A 20,473-nucleotide genomic window follows, 5' to 3' on the forward strand; every position below is an offset into this window, starting at 1 on the left:
AGCAGGTTGCCTAGAGAGATTGTGGCATTTACATGTAGAGATATTAACAAAAATAGACATAGTCCTGGGTGAGTTGCTGCCGTTGACTCTGCTTGGGGGTGGTAGTGCTTCGACTACATGATCTCCAGGGGTCCCTTTCTATCTCAACAATTCTATGGTTCTGTGATGAGCCAAAGACATACAATTATTCCAAGCCTTTTGGGCAGCAATGAAATCTCTTTTCTGACATTTTCATTTAGCCTAAGTAATAAAATGGTCATTAGATGACAGAAAAAATGAGAAAAAGCATGACTATAGCCAGAGGGTTAGGGTAAGTCAGGCTGAAATTTCTTGCTTCACATAATATTTCATAATGATATGAAGTAAAACAGGTTTTGAGAGAAGTACCAAGGAAAAAAAAATTTTCAGAACACCAACTGCTTGGTGATAAGGAACTTTTCTGCAATATTAGAAGAGATATTTAGGTTCAGATCTATATCTCCCACATGCCAGCTGATTGCTCCAGTACTGAAAATATTAGGTACCAGTCATCACTCAGGAATTTAATGATTTTGGGAGGGAAATGAGTGAAGATCAGACCAGTACCTGTGGGTTTGATACATGTGGGAATCTGTAAGTTGTCAGAACATGATTCACAAAAGAAAACAGTAAAAGAACCTCACATGTATGTACACATACATATTCTCACCTATGCAAATGTGAGCAAAAACAATGTAGAAAATCACAGGCAATACCTGAACTTTAGCCTTCATTTTATCTTAAGTTGAATTTGGTTGTAAATGAAACCTGTGGAAAACACTTCTCAAAAGACCTATGGATTCCACCTAGGGGAAAAAAGGTGTAGTCATCCCCAGGTGAAAATGAAAGGGCTGTGAAATACTCATTTGGCTGACCTGCAGATGCCTGTAAAAAGTAAAAAACTTGTCAGATAGCTTGGGAAGCTTGAATCTGTCAAAACCCCACACTACTACTGTGAACAGAAGTTCTGCATGAAGTTCTGCTAAATGACAGGGTATTGGTAATTTTGCATGATGGCCAGAATCAGACTATAATGCCCAGTAGGACAAGGAACATTCACTACCGTAGTTGGGGTTAACTGGAAAGAAGTGAACACTCAGACCATCTACCATCGACTCCTGGCCGAATATGAATCCAGAATCCCATAAACATCATTGAAAGAGCTACACACTTCAAAGGGAGCACATAAGAAAGGGCATACTAATCAATGTCCTAGGTATGCTTTTATCTGAGATAACTGAAACCCATATTACAGAGAACTGTGCAACTGATGTGGTGGAAGTGGTATGAGATAGACTCCAGACTCAAGTTTAATTTCTATCCCTGCAAAGGAAAGAAAAAAGGTTCATTGGACTAACAGAAAAATGCAAACATGAGCGTGATTCTGTAATTTGGTGGCTAGACACTCCTGTGGGATGGGGGATACTTACATCACAGAATATTTTCACCTTTAAAGGTCTGTAATTTCCCTGAAGTCTTTTGGAAATAAAAACGCAGCAAGATCCAGGGCTTTGGGAAGAACATTTTATTGCTAAGCATATCTTTAAACAAAATGCAACTAAGAAAAGAAAAAGAATCAAAAAGAAGAAGAAAAAGAAAGGAAATAAAAGCAATAACATCACAATAACTCAAATAAAAATTCTTCAGGTTGTCCATAAAGCAACAGGGATATGGTAGTAGCCCACATACAGAAATGCACATGTTCCCAAAAACTGTCCAATAGAAACTTACACAAAAAAGGAAAGTGTAAATATTTTTTCCTTTAACTTAAAAAAGGAAAGCAAAAAGGAAAGGAAGAAAGAAAGCAGAAAATCATTTCACAAGACTCCAAGACTCCAAGAACAGCAATCTTTTACAGACATCAAGATATAATCAATTTTTATATAGTTTCGGCCAGTTAAGTCATCTAAAATCGTGCTTTTGTACCTTTTTAAAGCCTGTCTTTTTTTCTTTATAGTATAAAAAATAAAAAAGAAAAAAGCTCAACCTCACACACGCACACACGCACCACACACACGCACACATACACGCACTGAAAATATTTGTTAACATGAAAGTGCCTTCTCTAAGTGTTTGAGAAGACTGTTTTTCTGAATTTAAGTTCCCATGTGCGTGTGTGTATCTGATGAAACTTCTTCAAAGTCAAATATTCATGCGACTTTAAACACCAGCAAGAGTAGATTTCTAAACCTAAACAGCTGATTATTTTTCATCCGCATACAGCAAAAGTTTTCATTTCTGATATCCCAGGGTTCTCAACCTGTCTTGGTTTCTGTTGTTTCCCACTCTGTCTGTCTCTCCCTCATCTACTTTTTTGCACATGATAAGCATGGCCGTCAAACCACCTCACTATTGTTCTGTACAGTAAGATAATCCTTTTCACAATAACTGGGAAAATGTAGAAACCAAACAACCAAATTAAATAAGTCAAATAAAACATAAGACATTCCCAATTTAACCATAAAACAGTATATACACCATTAGGGTATCCATATAGAAATTATACTAGCAAAAAAATAGTAGTAAAATATGTAAACAAAATTTCAGGTTTTTTTTTTGACACAGGTAACTGTGACAAAGCTAAAACACACGCTCCCTTCACATTTTAAGGTTTGCTTTTGTTGTCTGTTTCTTTTTACTCTGTTCTTCAAGAACATTCTCATTCCACATTAAGACCATAACAGAACTCCTTTTCCAGCCGTCCCATCAGACATACCATGATAAATATATCTGTGTGTATATATATATATTAAATTATTAAATTAATTTTTCTTTATTATTTTTTGTGTGTCACAGCAGCTTTATTTATTTTCTTTTATATAAAAGAGAAGGAAAAGGGAGAATAGGGCAAATGGAAAGACAGAGATGATCTGAAATGTCAAGCTACAAAATTAAAATATTACATATGAAAAACAGTTATATGTCAAAAAAACGATGTAATTTGCATTCTTTTACAAGTGTTTAGCTTTTCGGATGTTCATTGGTCTTGTCACAAGTTGAACTCCAGTGGTGTCTTTCTGATCACTTTATTAAACTGATTTATTATTATTTTTTGCATGCATTGCAATGTCACAGAACCAGATCCCAGAGGAAGGCTCCTTTATTTTTGCACAGTATATTCAGTTCAGGACAGTAAATAACTTTTAAGCATTGTTTTTTGAATCTCCGAATCCTGTTAACTATACTTTGGTTGTCAAATGCATACTGAGTGCTATACTCAAATAAAGCCAATGACTGATCAGAACAGACCCAAACCCATCTGCTCTTCAGTTCAACTGCAAATACTGGAGCCAGATCCAAGAGAACCAGCTTTCCATGATAATTTTCCTCAGCACCACTCATCAGACACTTTAACTGCGTTGTTAGCAAACAACTTACTACAAGATGACGGATTGTAGAGACAATACAACCAGATATGCAGAGTAAACACCACGGGTAGCTTTTGAGTTCATATACGGTAATAGTCTCTCTTTATTTATTATGGATATTTTTTCCGAGATTTCTTCTCATGTCCTGGGTCACCCCCCACATCACTCCACTCCACTCTTCCCTCCCTCACCCAAAGTAACCAAAGAAACCAAACAAAAAGCAACCCAAGAAACAAAACAAAATCAAACCGAAAAACCAACAATCTCCAAACTCATTTATTCCCCTCCTCCAATCTCGAAAAATTATGTGTATGCTGGACACGGCCAGATCAGTTTGTTCAATATTTCTTTGTTGTTTAATAATGTTTATATTTTTTCTTTTTCCTTCTTTTTTTTTTTTTTTTAATAAGTAAACTGAAAAATTATTCATACAGTCAGGGACCACGAACATTGTTAAAGACTCACTTGGAGATATGAAACAAGTAAGCCATGAAGTCTTCTACCTTTGCAGAAAGTTCAGCGGAGGAGGAGATTTGGAGATGTCCGAGTTCACTAACAGAGCAGAGCTGTGCGCGCCATCTCCAGAACGCTAAGTGTGCTTTATAATACATTAGGGCAAAGTTTGCTGACTCCAAGTGATGACTTAGACATTAACAGTCACTGCTGAATTTTTTCCCAATACTTTTTCCCACAAACGATATCTCCCAATCATCTCATTCGCTGCAATGGTTCTGATATCTCAGTTAAATCTCATTAAGTATTTCTATATTTATATATAAATAATTATTCTTTTTTACACATAATACTCTTTGTCCTTGTTTTTCTGCTTCTTGTGGCCACTCTTTGAGCTCTGCTGCTTCTCCTTCACGAGCGTGCCGTTGCTCTGGGCTGAGTTGCTGATGTAGTTCCGCGTCTCGTCCACCTGATAGGACCCCTCGTCCCTGTTCCTGTACTTGTACATGGCGTACAGGAGGATGAGGATGCAGAGGGCGGCAGCAGCCACAATGCCGACGACCATCCCCGTTGTGCTGCTCGACTCACGGACCACCTCTGAGGCCCCCGGAACCCGTCTGATTCCCGGCTCCGTGGGGTTTGCTGTGGGCACATTACGGAACATGGGGGAAGTGATTAGCGGGCTCTTCAGCTTTGTGCTGTCTAGCTCATAGGCAGTGGGCAACGGAAGCAAGACTATGTCAGGCTGGGGTTTGAGCTCACGGTTATTCATTTTGCCGGCTGGCAATTTGGGAATCATCACAGTCGAGGACGAAGCTGTGGAGCGGATCAGCTCAGGGGACAAAGACGTGGTAGTAGTCCTACCAGTTTCGGAGACTTTGTTAGGTCTAAAGTCCTTGGATTCCCACTTAGGTGCGTGTGCTTTGTAGCCACCTTCGAAGATTGAAGTGGAAAGACTCTTATCTGTTACCAAGGAGAAGGTGGTGTAAAAATCTTCATCATCAGTAGGGGGTAGGTTAGAGTCAAAGGTTTCCCCTGAGCCATACCCAGATATCACCAAGCCATCATCATCACAACCATCGCTGCCTTGGTCCGACAAGCAAGGTAACCCCGCCTCAGAGGTCATGGACAGGGAATCTTTGGTGGTCTCAATAATGGTGAGGAGGGGGCGAAAGGTAGGGGGAAGTGTAATGAAAGGTGCACGAGTAGCAATAGGAGGGATATCTAAAGGGTCTTCTACAAGTAGAGGGATAACTAATTCACCTCCTGGGATGGAAAAGAGAAAAAAAAATAAGATTAGTACATTTTAATGACACAATGCACCATTTTCAGTTCATTTAAGGGTGAGAGAGGATCTGGGCCTTATGAAAAGGTGTCAGGGGTCAGCTATCTCTCTCTAGCTACACTACCAACATACTTTCCCGGGGCTGCTTTTCAGTGTTCCCTCCCACCCTGCTTGGACATTGGTAAGGTGCATGTTCCATTTCCTACCTATGCTAGGTATGTACAGTGAAATACCCTGAATTTTTACAGACCCAAATTTTTTGATTTTTGAAGATACTCTCAAGTGACTCTGTGGTCATCAATTTTTGGTAGTGATCTTTTTCAAGCATTTGGTTAGACTACTGTTTAAATTAATTACTTTAGACTGCCATAGACCAATGTTCTCCTAGATATATTTTCCACCACTCATCTTGCCAGTTTTTCCTCTTCTGATTATTTTCATTTAAAATAACAGTGGTATTTCTTCTCTGCCATTCTAATATGCTCACCCTCTGCAGCAGTATATAAGTCCTTTCCCTATGGGATTTTCCATTCATCCATTTCTTCCTGATCATTGTCTGGCTTTTAAATTGTGGGAAGGTTCATGAAAGTGAGGGATGGAATAAGAACCAATTACTTACTGGGTCCATGAAGGTACACTCAATGTTCATCACTTTTTAATCTTTAGCATTCTGTTTGACACTAAGAATGTCCCTTTCCTTGCATCTTTTGGGGCTACTAGTGCCATGCTATCTTCATCTTCCATTCTTCTTGATATTCATTTACTATAATTTGATTAAAAATTAAGATAGATTTTATTGTGATTGACAAAATAACTGAATAAGGACTTTGATGAACCAAGTTAACACTTGAGCACAGAACTGTACTGCAGAAGTTGTCTTCACACCTACTGTAACTTCTTGACAGGCAGAGAGTTGCAATCAGTTCTGCTGGTTTCTAACATGATGGTTACCTGCCTACAGAGGGCTGAAAATAAGGTGGACTTATGGTCTCCTCTTCAAGCAGAATAATAAAGCTATAGATGTAACATTTGTACCTTACAACAATATAAGATGCAAATGAAACAAGAAAATCAGTGCATCATTTCTATGATTTGGATTCTGAGCAGCAATATTGCTACTTTTAGAGTAATAGTCTTGTGTTGTCTCTATATTATAATGTGACTGCACCTCTACTTTTGAGTCTATGGTAGTTAGCACTCCACTTATATTGTGGAATAAAAAAAAAAAAAGGCATGGAATCTTATTAATTTATATAATTCCTCTACCTCTGGTTATACAGTCTTCTGTTGACATACAGGTCATCAACAATTTTTTTTTAGAGTGAACTATATTGGTTTTGAAAGTTTGTGTATAAATTTTCCTTTGGGTAATTTTTCTTTGCCTAGCCATTTAAGTAAGCAGCTTAAAATACAAATTGTATTGTTCAGCTGACATAATGAAAATCACCTAGATCTGTTCAAAGGAGTGCAACTCAGTAGGAAGCATTCCTAATGCATAGGAAATTTTGATTTATACTCACCATTGCTTAAGGAGGATGTACAAAAGGAATTGTAGTTTCTAAATAAATAATTCTGGGTTTTAGTTATGTATTAGTAACTGCTAATGAACAGTTTGGCATAGCTACAATGCTGAATTCATCAGAGTCAAAAGTTCTACTCTCTCAAATCTACCCTATATATTACATGCACTTGTTTCCCATTGAATTCTGCCAGTAATGTCCATGGAATGTCTATAAGGAATATTGTCTAAAATCAAAATACCTTCTAAATGTATTTGGAGAGCAATATATTTGAACAAATTACACATGGGAGACAGAAATATACTGAAAAAGATACTTAACAGTTTGATTAAATCTGGATAGCTGAAATAGCAATATGGCTTATTCTTTTCCTTAATGGGAAACTAAGTGGTGACACAGTCTAATCAATTGAAACAGTCGGAATTCTCTCAGAGGTACCAGGGTAGAAATTATGCCAAAATAAGAAATGTGGTACTTTGCATACTTTCACGCAAAGCTAGTTTTAAGTTAACATACAAAGGAACAATTTGAACACGTTGTTTAGTTTTCTGAGCTTCCACAGTATGTTCATATATCTCTTTTGTTACTGCAGAGAGACTGAGGAAATAAGTATCAATGTCTCCAAACTACATGCTTTCAAAAAAATTATGTAAAAAAGCCTACAGTGTAGTCTGCCAAATGGCTACACTGCATTTTGTGCTCATGCATCTGGGCTGTTTTCTGAGCAATGTAGAAACTAGAGCATATAATATGATTTATAATGTCCAGAAGGCCTATCCATGGCTTGAGTAGAGCATCTATAATCTATGCAAACAGGTGGTCTCAGGATGAACTTGGAATATGCCTTGGGGGGAAAGATCATCTGTGAGCCTGGTAAAAAAATGAATAAAAATAACAGAATTTAAGTGAGGATTGCAACAAATTGCATGAGTCTGGAATTTAAGTTTCAGAAAATCAGGGATAGATAGTGTTCCTTTAAACAGTTTTTTAAGATCACTGTTTTACTGTTCAATTGCAATACTCATCTGTGATTTTCATTCATCATCTATGGCACTCAATAGGAAAAAAAAAAAGTTTGTCAGCTTTTAATAGCTCATCTGGAGCCTTGAAGTGCCTTTGTTCTTAAAAGCTATTATACTGGCCTACAGCATCAGTATGTAGTTGATCTGCCACCCATTGGAGCAATATTTTGGGTAGCTTTTGTCCAAAAATAAGTTATCTTGGTTCTCCTAATGATTAATTTTCTGGAAGGAATCAGACATTTCTTACATTTAATATCTATTTACCTTTTGCCCCAGTAACCCTTGCATTTAAAACCAGGTCATAGTTATATAGTTTTTGTTGCTATTGAGGACTTGAGATAATGATCAAGACTACTGGAACTATAAAAATTATCACAGCCCTCTTGAAATATTAAGTAAAGTTGATAGACTTGCTATGATAAGTGGGGTTTTACATAAGTGGTGGAGAAAATAATGGAGCTTTTCAACACCAGCAAGTCTGTTGGATGGAAGGCAATAAGACAGAGTCAGGACTAAGTTTTACAAAGCTTTAATCTCTCAATGTATGTGAGGAGAGAAATTACTTTTATACCAGGAGCACTGGATTAATTTTGATGCAATTATTTAATCTTATCACTAGTTTTTATTCCAAATTGTCCAATGATCCACACTATGGTTACTTGCATACTCAAGAAATAGAGACTGTTTAAGGTCCTTCCTTAGGAATCACTTCTCCCTCAAGGAGTTAATTTGTTGCATTTACCTTTGTGGGGTACCAGGTAGATGCAAAGATGGTAATAATGTTTTGATTTTTAATTTTTTAATTCTCTGTAATAGAAGAAACTGAGGCCAAAAAAGGCTGTGTGACAGTAAATCAGAAAAAGCACTCTAGGTATCAAATCTGGCTTCTCTTTTATTGCATGTTTAGGCATCTATGCAAAACTCACAGCAAACTTGAAGCTGTAGGTCTAACAGGATGCAATCACAACAAATACTTCTTGGGGTATGTGATTTATAGGGGAATAAAAACATCCTTAAAAATGGCATGATAAAAATGCCACTCAGCCTAAGAGAAATGTGTTATTTAATGATAACAGGGAATGTAAATCCTGAAAAGTTCCCAGGAAAGTGTGAGAAATATGATCACCAATATCTATAGAGCAAGTGCAAACTTTCATATCATACCTGCAAGCAACTCTATAAGTGGTTCTACATTTCTACAGGTAAGAGACATGAGAGGGAGTCTGGTGACCAGTAGATTGTGAGTGTGTGTGTAGGGGGAATCATCTTTCACAGAAAAATGGCTGAGGGTGCACGAAGCTGCCTGGAGCCAGTGGTCCTCTGATCGTGGAATAGAGGCGCCTCTTGCCCAGGCCCCGCGTCAGTTTAAAGGTGAACACTGAAAGATTTTAAAAACTAAACAGTCACTTGGTTGTCAAGAATATCTTATGCAGGATTTGGATCCTGAATGGTTTCCTGTAGAAGGCAAATGTTTTATAGATGTAGGCCTCTAGAAAGAGCTAGAGGAGCCCGTGAAAAACCTTACATGACAATTTCGAAGGGAAATACGTTTGAGAGAGCTTTTATGTTTGTCATATTTTCTTTTCTCCTCACCATGTCTACCCATTTTTCAATTGCAAAATTAATGCTTTGCAGCCTTGAATAAAACTTACAGGTTCAATTTCCAAATTGCTCTGTGCTATTAAAAAAAAAAAAAAAAAAAAAAGCAAGGCTGCAACCCTTGTTGCAGTTTGGGCCATGGCTTTCAAACAAATATTCTTGTAAGACTTAAATTCTTCTTGTGAATGATACAGGCTGTTTCCTGGTAGTTACAGGTTTCTTTGCCCCCTTTTCTTCTGTTGGCTGTTAAGCACCTGTTAAAAGTGTTCACTGGTATGCTTTGAGTTCAGGGTTACTTGAGCAATCCAAAGATTTCACAAGGATTTTCCAGATTTATTTTTCACCTACTCTGTCCTTTCTCCCCTAAGGAGGAAATAGATGTTTCTTGAACAGAAATATGTGTTTTAAAAAGCTCCTCTTGACAACACAATGCCAAAGAACTAAACAAAAGAGAAACAGATAAAATTGTTTCCTCTGCAGTGACATAGATGCAAAACTCATCCACAGTGTAGATGAAAAAAAATCCCAATCCCAAAACACTTAGCACCAAACTGGAAGGAGCTCTGAGAGAACTGAAGTCTGTGAGCTGGGAAATCTTATACCAAACAGCTGAGTGGTTTGCTTGGCCTTCTCATTCCAGAAAGTGTATATATATTAATTAAAAATTAGCCTTTTAATCTAACACATATACTACTTTCATAGAGTCGTGCTTTTCTTTAAACTACCAAGAGCACTGGGGATATAAAAGGTCTACTTAAGCCTTGGAGTGGCCCTGATTTTTGCTTTATGAGAATATTTATAGATATATAATTCATACCTCTGGAGCTGAGCTCTAGTCAGAGTCCTCTGCCACTGGAAAAGACAGAGTGTTTAAAATTTAATAGAAGCCTTATGAACTGTGAGGATAGTGTGGGCAAGCCAGGAACGCAGAGGGCACCAAAAATTCGATAAATAAAACAACATGAAAAACTGTAGCAGCTGCTGGTTTTCATCTTTAGAACCACAACTACTTCAGTGGAGTTTCAGGCATCAAACTGATACAGGACAAAAGGCACACAAAAAGGAAGCCTGAAAGATTCATCTTTGGCTGATGATGATAAGGAACACACCTTATAGTCTCTCTTTTCCAGCTGCAACTGCAGAGCTTTAAAATGTCATCCATAAAGGCTGCACAATTCATCCATTCCTGCAGGTACTTGAAATTCTGCATACAAGTTTGCAATTTTCATTCTATTCTTTGATGTTCCTCTGAAGTCTGACTCCATTTTTAATATGAAATACTTGCCAGAGAAATAATTCCGTACCTTTCCCCCCGCTTTATCAACACAATAATTTCTTATTAAAAGACTGAGTTCATAAATTTCAGTCTAATGGTATTTAGTTAATTCTGCTTTGAGTCCTCTGAGGATAAAAAGAGGAAATTATTCAGGATATAGTCTCTGATGCAAAGGAATGATGATGCTAACACAAAACCTAGTATATGAACATTCTCAATATTTTCTACTCTTGTAGTCTGAATTAATTGCAATTGACAGAGAGTAGTAGAGAGAAAAAGAAGATTTCCACAACGGAATACTGCAACTCTTTATCTCAGATATCTCCTTTTCATTTCAGAGACTATACAGTCCTCAAAGTCATTTGATAAACCTGGATTTCTGGTGGAGTTGCTTGAAAAGAATTTCCTAAGCCCCTCCAACTATATTAAAAGACATCAGTAAATGCAGTGTTTCCCACCAGATGGCTCATGAGCAACAGGAAGGTACAGAGTTTGGGAGCCCAACAAGTTAATGTTGGGCTGTCTGTTACTGATGTCAATTATTGGTCACCTTTGTGGAGTTTTAGTGAAACAGAACCTTCCAGAGAGGTCCTGACATCATGTCTAGAAGCAAAATTCTAAAGCAAAACCAAGTATTTTGGTGCCCAGACACTGAGCTTCTCTGAACCAATTGAGGTGTGCCCTCTTCTATCTCCCACCATTATTTTAAACTTTTATGATTACCTGGTGACAGCTTCCTATTCAGTACAATTATTTGTTGTGTTTTCAGTGTCAGTTGTCCCAGGGTTGAACCTAATATAACTGCTGAGCACAGCATTACTATGCAGAAATGGTGAAAACATATGTACTTATAAAGAAGTACAGCTTTCTCTTACTTTTAGTCACTGCTTTTTGAAGAAACTAATGCAAACCTCTTTTGTAGTAAGGAAATGTTAGAGGTTCAGGATCTGTCTGCATAATTTCTGGATGATATTATCAAGTCTGATACTAATAGTAATATGGTGGGTGCACTAACCTGGTAAGAGTACACTTGAGAGTATCATTTGGACTGGACATCAGGCACATAATCAGCAATGAAAAAATTCAATAGAATAAAATAGTTTCATGGGAATAAAGTAGTAATGGTGTAGAGCTGCAGTAGGAAAACCCGGAGAGCTACCAAAATGCTACAGAAGTCCCATAAATTTTGACTTGACATGAAGGCTACATCACCAGGTTAAATACAATTTAAGTAGCATGAAAAGAAGTAACATTACTGGTGATTTGTGTGGGGAAAGGGAAAGAAAGCTTATAGGGGGGACTGAGAAAGAACAGAACCAAACTGCCTCAGACTCCTTCACCCCGTCCTATGCATAATACAATATGGCAATCGACAATATACAAAGAGCACATAACATAAAGGCAAATACAAACTGGTTAAAAAAGAAATAAACTTATATATATTTTCCTAAAGCAAAACAATACACTAGAAAATAAAAATGCCACAGCAACAAGGTCAGAGAAAGGAAAAACAGAACAAGTAATTCACTTTATCAGCAAAAGAAAGATCAAAACCTATGAGAACTGAAAAAAAAAATGAAAATCAAAAACATTATTTCCTTTAAAAAAAGGTAACCAAAAATACATAAAAATATTTAGAAAGCATACCACATTGATTTCATAACAGTCAACTTACATCAACAAATTGCCCGCATGTTTTTTGGCATGAAAGGAAAAATTTACAAAAGAAAGTTGTGTAAGAATGCTCTTGGACAAGTAGCATTGCCACATTCTTGTAACTTGCTTTTTTTTGCTGTTGTTTCTTAAAAACTTTTTTAGCAAAATGTTTATTATTTCTTTTTAAATATATTTGTTTTACAACAAAGGGCGATACAGGGAGGCAACAACACATACATCCACACCACATAACATGAAAAGAAAAAAATCTTGCACCTTAACAAATTTGAACTTGTTTTTTTTTCTGCTGTTTTTGGTTGTATTTTTTTTATCTTATGTAAAGTTGTTAGCATATTGCAGTTGAAAAATCCTGTACAATTTATTGAATTTACTTTTACTTGTTTGCATATCTGCACGTATAATTTTTTTTTTTTTTTGAAAAGCAAAGTTGGTTGCTTTTTTGCCTTTTTGGTCAATTTGATATATATTTTTTTAAACATTTTCTTTTTTTCTATAATTTTTGTGTGTGTGTGTTTTAAGGAATGGATGACTGCACATAAAATTTTAACAATGCTAAAGAAAGGGGTGGTGAAGGGGAACTTATAGGAAGAAAAAATGCTTAGGGTGGATGGAGTGGGAGTGTAAAAATCTATGAGTGTACTACACAGGAGATGAAGATGATGGGAGTGAATGTGTAAGTCAGTTGCCATGTCCATGTAAGGGCGGTACGGAGTGATCTAGCAGCATTAGAGCTTCTGGCTGTAAGGAAGGGATGGGCAATATACAAAAACAAATGAGCATATTCATGCCCATCAACAAAAAGAAAGAACAGAACTCTAACATTGACAATCTCACAAACCCTAAGCTGCAACTTCTTCAACATGCAAGTTACAAAAAAATTAATAATTATAGTATTAATATTTACATTTTCATTAAAGGTTCTCAAATTATAAAAACAGTTAAGACTTTTCCCTACTAAAATAGCAGTAAAAATACACAAACTAATAATAATAGTAATAATAGTAATAATAATAATAACCAGAGAGTAAAACAAAAAAAACAAGGAAACTAGTTTTATGCATTGGAATTAGAACAACTTCATCTGTAGCTACCCACAGCCTTCTCGTTCTAAGAATCATCTTTTCTGAAGTCCATCAAATTGACATCGTATTCTCAGTAATTGGAGGCAATCATTTCTTGAGTACATCAAATGTACTGTTTCAAATGTAAAGACTGTGTTTGCACACCCCATCCCCAGTGTCAAATTAGACTGCTTTTATATACAGATTCCCTGGAGAATCTCAAAAATACAGCTGTAGGATTCTGCCAGTGAAGTAGTTCCTTATTTAAAGACAGAAATAGAGGGAAAAAATTGCAGAAAACAATTCATAACTCTTTTGTTTTGTTTGTTTTTTCATTATTAGATTGGAACAAATCAAATCTAAGATAGAAATTCAACCATTGAAAAGAAATACATCAAAATAGAACTATGTAGAGATATACTAAAAAAAAAAGCAAAAAATGAGAGTTCTCTTTGTTCCCAGGAGGAAGGGAGATAAGAACAATTGCTGGATTTTGAAATTTTATTTTTAAAGAAAAAATTATTCCACACACTTTCAAAGATGGACAAACCAGATGCACACATTGAAAGGAACAGACAAAGCAGTCTAGGGACACTTTCATAATTTGAACTTTTAAAAAAATAATTGGATTCTCTTTCCTTCCATCCCCCTCCCATTCAAATATGTTTTCAATTGTTGGCCAAAACCCCCACCACCCTTGAGTGTTGCTTTTTTTTTTAATACATCTTTTTTTTTATCACTTATTTTTAAAATAAACATGGAGAGGAAAAAAAAAAAGACGTGCAGTCTGGATGTACGTCATAAATAGACATAGAAAAAGATAGAAGAAATTGGCTGAGATCGACAAATGGGTTATATAATAGCTTAATTTTACTGTAGGATGTTAATAATAATGCATGCTTAAAGTAAGTTGCATTTAGGGAAAGTAGAAAAACAGAAGAGCAAGCAAGGATTTCGGGGGTGGGCAGGCAGAAGGGAAGGGGCAGACAAGGGGTGTATGATCCATGCCTCTCCAGAAAGGGCAAAGCACATTCCAGCAAGATCTCTGCATTTCTGGGGGAGGTCAGAAGGGGAAAAGGGTAAGGAGAAATTATAAGCTATGCTAGGATATACTTTTCACCCTGTGACCTACTTGAATCCACTCAAAACACCAAAATCGATCCCTTCTTCTGACTCTTAACTCTCCAAGGCACACCTGAAATCAGTGGCATATATTTCTTCCTAGTGGCAGAAAATGCTGCCACTGCTAGCATTAAGACAGGGACTACTTTCTCCTATGCTACAAAAGTATTAAAAGTTCAAGGAGCTATTACTAATTGGTTCTTTCCTAAAACAGTACTCCAGATACTATATGTCCTAGAGGGGTCCTCAGCTTCTTCTGAATTCCTTAATGACACATATGATGTCTGCATTTTTCTTGTATAAAGACCATCCCCCTAGATATCAGAGTCTTTCCAAAAAGGAACTCAGGACCCCAGGCAAACAAGCTGTTTTGTTTGGTGTTTTAAAAGACAACAAAATTACATATAAAGCTCTGGACCCTGCCTAAGAGAAATCTCTCCAGCAGGTGGGAAAATCTGGCTGTAAGCACTGCGTACACCTTAGCTTTCCATCAGGAATGTCAGCAAAATCATTCCCTAAGCCATCATAAGGTCATGCTACCACCAATCAGTTGAAGTGGGAGCTGTCTTGAGATTGAATTTCTGGGAATAATGGGGATAGCCTCCCTGTGGATGTGGCCAGGGGTACTTCTGTGTAGGTACGATTACAAACAGGTAGGATATTCTGGTACTTATTAACATGAGGAGCAATAGCACCTCTAAAGCCACTGACAGCTCAGTGCTAGTTCTGGGGAATATTAAATAAGTATAAAGCCCACAAAAATTAAATAGCCTAGGTTGGTTTTAGATGTATTACTGAAAAGTGTCCAGTTCTGAGAGGAGTTATATAAGAGCTCTACTTCAGAAGTGATGAGGTTGCACTGACTAACAGCACAGTGCAGCTGTAGCTGGAATGTACCATGCCTGTTCTGGGAGGCTACACTGGACCTATCTCCTGCATCCCTTAGGTAAACATGTTAGGAAGGGAAGAGGTCAAACCACAGAAGAGGAAACCTGGTCAGGGTAATCCCAGGGACAAAACATGCAGGTTACAGGAAGCAAAATGTTGGTCTACACAGGAAAATTTGGAGATTCATTTGTGGATCAGAAAAAATTGATTAAGAATATGAAAAAAAAAATACAGAAGTGAAGCCCTTTCAGACCTCAGTGGAGATTTTTTTTTGGCAAGGTTACAAGGCTAGTGTCCCTGGACATCACTCCCCACCAGGGTTCCGAGCCTCTGGTTTAATTGTATTTAGGGAGTTTCACAAAGAGGCATTTAAGCTTTGAATTTTAATCAGTATTTGTCATGACTTGCAGCTGGATTTTCAGAGCAGTGAAATATCCCCCTTCAGCACATTAGAATTGAGTGCCTTCTCTTTGATGCAAAACAGACTGTAAGGCATGAGTCTGGTTGCCAACTGTGCAGTCTATGTCAGGCCTCTCCAGAAAATACTTATGCCCTATTTGACGATAAACTTCTAACTCATTGCGTGAGGGTCTGGAAAAGCCTCAAAGATCAAAAGAGAGAACCATAACTGGAGCCAGAGACACTTAGAGAGATGACAAGATTTTGTAAAGGAAATCTTGATGTTAGCCTTACAAGAGGATTTGAAGGGTGCTAAGCCATTTTTTATTTGGTCAATACAGAGGTGCTTGAATAGAAGTAGAGTTCTTCAGAAAATCTGGGACTAGCAATTTCTGTTGAGGCTGGGAAAACCTTCTTCAGTATTTAAAAAAAAATCTGGCTGTTAATAGTCAAAATTAGATGTCCTAATTTGAAAATTGGATCCTAAATGCTTCCACATGAAGCTACAAGATGCCATTTTATTGCTGAACACTTAGCAAATTATTCCTCAGAAAAACAAAGACTAAAAAGCACGAGTAGTACAGCTTTTTTTTTTTTTTAATTTTCAAAAACTTAAAGTAGATCAAAGGACTGGTAGTATAAACATCTGTATTATCAAAGCTTACAAGTTTCTTGCTTGAAGGATTGAGCTGATAGCCAGTGTTTTCAAATGAAAAAATCCATATATCAACAGAGAAGCAATTATACAAAAAGCTCCTTGTTCAGTGACTTCAATGATAAAGTTTTATTATACAATTTTTTTTTCAAGTTGCATTTTGAAGGGAAATGAAAAAAGTGAAGGTAATGCACATTTGTCTCTCTCTCTCTCTCTCTCTCTCTCTGTGTGTGTGTGTGTGTGTGTGTGTGTGTGTGTGTGTGTGTTAAAAACCAATTTGAAAGATGGATGGTAAATTAGGATCTAGGGCTGCACTGCTGTACCCAGGTTCATGCTAACCTCTGGAATTTCCATGTCTTTTACCACTCTAGTCACAGAATCACAGATTTACAGAATCATAGAATGTGCTGATTTGAAAGGGGCCCACTAAGACTATCAAAGTCCAACTCATGGCCCTGCACAGCACCATCCCCAAGATGAGTCCCACCATGCACCTGAGAGTATTGCATCAACACTTGAACTCTGCCAGGCTTGGTGCTGTGACCACTTCCCTGGGGAGCCTTTTCTAGTGCCCAACCACCCTCTGGGTGAAGAATCTCCTTCTAATATCCAACTTAAACCTCCCCTTACACAACTTCATGTCCTTGTTCTCCATTAAAGCTGACAGTTTCTCTCTTCCCTAACACACTGTATCCCACATTATTTGAGTTCTGTCCAGTGCAATGCAACTCTGGTTCTTCCTGCTTGTACTAGCAGCCAAAACAACCTGCTCATTCTTGCATGCTTTTAACCTTTCATAGTGTTTTTCAGACATCCAGCCAAACAAATGCTTAGCATACCACAAGTAACAAATAGCTTATAGATTAATAGGATTAAATACTAAATTTCAAAGCAAAACCTGTTCCCTAACCCAACTCAGAATAAAAATCTGTTCCTGTTATTCCCATCAGCTATCTGCACTAATTTAAACTGCAAGACAAGTGTATTGAATTAGCTGGTCCACTACAAAACAGAGATAGGAAGAGCCTAAGAATATAAATTAGTTATATCACTTCCCTTGCACCAGCTGTTTGTACTGGTAAAAAGCTTTCTCATTCTAAGCCCATGGGCACATCTGAAGCTTAGAAATAGAAAAGCAATCCAAAGTAAGAATATCTATATGAGAATGACTGGCAAAGTCCCACACGCTGTTCTGTTTGGGTTTGCGTGTAAGAGTTAATTAGTGGGGCTTCTTTATAGCAATGAGCTAAAAAACTATCCAAAATGAAAGCACATTTATAGCTCTGAGAGCTAAGGAAATCATAGGGCTAAACTGCCACAGCAGTAAAGAATTTTTCAGGTGTTTGCCATAAGCTTATTATCTTTTCACAGTCCTTCAAATCAAAGAGTATTTGATGCTTCGAGTGCTAAGCGGCCCAGCCAATATCACTGGCCTGAAAGCATTCTGCCCATGCATCTCTAAACTGTCTCTTTCTCCAGGGAGAAAGATCTGCTGTGGTGTTTTTTGAAAGACTGAAGATTGATATTTGTAGTCAGCCAGCTAAGGCCTTTTTTTTTTTTTAATGTAAAGCCAAACTTATTTAATCCTAGAAGTCAGCTAAATGGAAAGAAGTGTTTCTGAAGGGATTTTGCAACCAAAACCCAGATTCTCATACTGACAAACTCAGCAGCAGAGTGTCATCCAATAATTTGAGTGGGAGCAGGAATAGATGTATTGGTTTAAATAGTTGTATTTGGTCTAAACACATGTAGCAAAAGTTTTCTGCATATTTATGGAATACTAAAATGTACATAATTTTCTGCTAATCCACAAATATAGAGCAGCAAGGCTATATTAGTGTCTCCTCCTTTCTTCAGGATACAGCTATGAAGCAGACAGGTAAAAATACATGTCATCAGGTTGTGCAAATGCTAGTAAATACTTCACGACTTCTGCATATCTTCTCAGTAGTAGCATCCTAAGAAGTCATACACTGTTGGACAGGTTGGATCAATGAGCTGAGATAAACTGTACAAGGCTCAACCAGGCCAAGTGCTGCTGAACATGAGCCAGTGTGTGCCCAAGAAGGTGGGCAAGAAGGCAAATGGCATCCTGGGCTGTGTCAGAAATAGTGTGGTCAGCAGAACCAGGGCAGAGGTTGTCTCCCTGTGCTAGTGAGGCCATACCTTAAGTTCTGTGCTCAGTTTTGGGCCCTTTACTGCAAGAAAGACACTGAGGTGCTGGGAAATGTCCCGAGAACAGCAACAAAGCTGCTGAAGGGTCTGGAAAGTCCTACAAGGAGTGGCTGAGGCAGCTGAGATTGTTAAGCCTGGAGAAAAGGAGGCTAAGGTGAGAGCTTATTGCTCTCTACAACTACCTGAAAGGAGGTTGTGTACTTCAGAAGCAGGCAGAACCCTTTTTCAGTGCAATATTTCTAATCACTTGCATACTAGGCTACATTTGCCATTTCTGTTGAAAGTTCCTACAAAGTAATCAAATTAATCCCTAAAACAGCATAAGCACATTACATTTTTAAAGTCTGCAGCTAATCCAACTGCAAGTAACTCAGCAGATGGAACTTCCTCCCTTGCTTTGTGAGAGGAGAACCCAAAGCATAGTAGAATCACTGGTAAAAGGTTTCTCTTGCAATGAACTTAAACTTATTTTCTGAAGGAAAAGTAGTGATACTAGTTCTGCCCTCAATAACCCCCCTTCTTTTAGTATTTCCTGTTCCTGTTACAGACACAAATCAGTGCTGGGAAGAACCTGAGTTTGCAGCTTTTGTCCAGAGATAGATATTGTACATTTTATCTTGGAGTTGTAAACAAAATAAAGCAAAGAAAAACCACACAAAGAAAAGTGTTGTCCACTTCTTCAATGGCTAAATAATCCAGGAACATCCCAGGCACTACTTGTGTCTCTCGAAGACATTCAAGACCTAAAGCATTCCACTTTAGAAGTCTCCACTGATGCAGCTACACCATAAGGTGTACATCTCAAGGATACATGGGAATCAGTACAACCATAGACCTTTAACAGTGTACACACAGTACCAAGGAAAGTGTTGAACAAGCTCTACAAAAGAGCAGGGGTGATAACATGTAAGCTGGACTATACAAATATGGTGATGAATTCCAACTAATAACAATACGCAATTTCCTTGGTAATTATCTCAAGCTAAATAGTGCAATTATTGAGAAGAAATAACTAACCATGTCTTTTCAGCATTGTGAACATCAGTTCTTTATAAAATGTAGAGTGAATAGAATTTACAGTGTGATGGTTGGGAAGAGGCTTTTTCCAGTAGGCTTTGAACAAGATTAATTTACCTGTGCCTTCATAACTAAACTTTTTTATTTTAGTAATCACAGTGTATGATAGGGATTCTTATAAGGCATGCTTTATTCTACTAAGTTTGAGCAATTTTAAGGTTCCTCCCAGAGTAATTGGGGTGTAAGAGTTAAGAATTGAAATGACCTATTCAAGTACATGTTAAAAGACTGCACAAAATCAGGGATTAATAAGCTCCTTTTCCAAATGATGGAAGTAGTACAGCCCTGCTGATAATGTTATTTTCCTCATGTTACAAGAAGCCTTTGGAAGTCCAGAACTGTGTCCTAGGACTATGGGATTTCAATCTCCTCTTCAGAAAAAACCAAGGCAAAATAGTCCTCAGAATTAATACAAGAACTGCCCCACAGCCATCCTAAAAGGCAAGAGCAAGTTCTCCTTCAGTAAAATGAGCTGATGTTGCATACACTAAGGCTTTAATCCCCAGTAACCTGTAAAGGAAAAATGCTTCATAAGAGTCTGTTACTGATGAGAAGTTTACTACCAAGTAGACTGCTGACAGATTCTACAAAATTACCACTGGGAAGTGGTAGAAAACCCTAGGTAGAAACCCTGATAATCTGTAAACATAAATAAATAGAACCCCAATTCTTCCTCCAGAAAGGAAAAATGAGAGTGCCAAGCTTTTGAGCAGTATGTTAGGTGTTGTTCTCTCACACCACTTCAGACAAAGTGAGATGCTCTTTCCTTTTGATTTTAATGATGTTTAAAAGCACTAGAATCCCCTTGAGATCTCAAGCAGAGGTGTTTAGAGACAGAATGGCAAATGCCTGTTAATCCATAGTTTGACGTCAATTCT

The 20,473-nt window shown here is 37.5% G+C and overlaps 1 protein-coding gene across 2 annotated transcripts in view; it reads right to left on the reverse strand.

Moving 5' to 3' along the window:
- Positions 1-1,528: 1,528 nt before the first annotated feature.
- The window catches only part of NRXN3 (neurexin 3), a 751,638-nt gene continuing 732,693 nt past the window's right edge, over positions 1,529-20,473 (reverse strand). Inside the window, exon 19 of one of the 2 annotated variants that reach the window (XM_053944975.1) lies at positions 1,529-5,105. In XM_053944975.1, the coding sequence (XP_053800950.1) occupies positions 4,180-5,105 (926 nt within the window). In that variant the 3' untranslated portion in view covers positions 1,529-4,179. The remainder of the gene's footprint in view (positions 5,106-20,473) is intronic. The other variant, XM_053944976.1, reaches the window with a different exon arrangement.

The sequence above is a fragment of the Vidua chalybeata genome, chromosome 6 (assembly GCF_026979565.1).
Source record: "Vidua chalybeata isolate OUT-0048 chromosome 6, bVidCha1 merged haplotype, whole genome shotgun sequence".
Taxonomy (NCBI): Eukaryota; Metazoa; Chordata; class Aves; order Passeriformes; family Viduidae; genus Vidua; species Vidua chalybeata.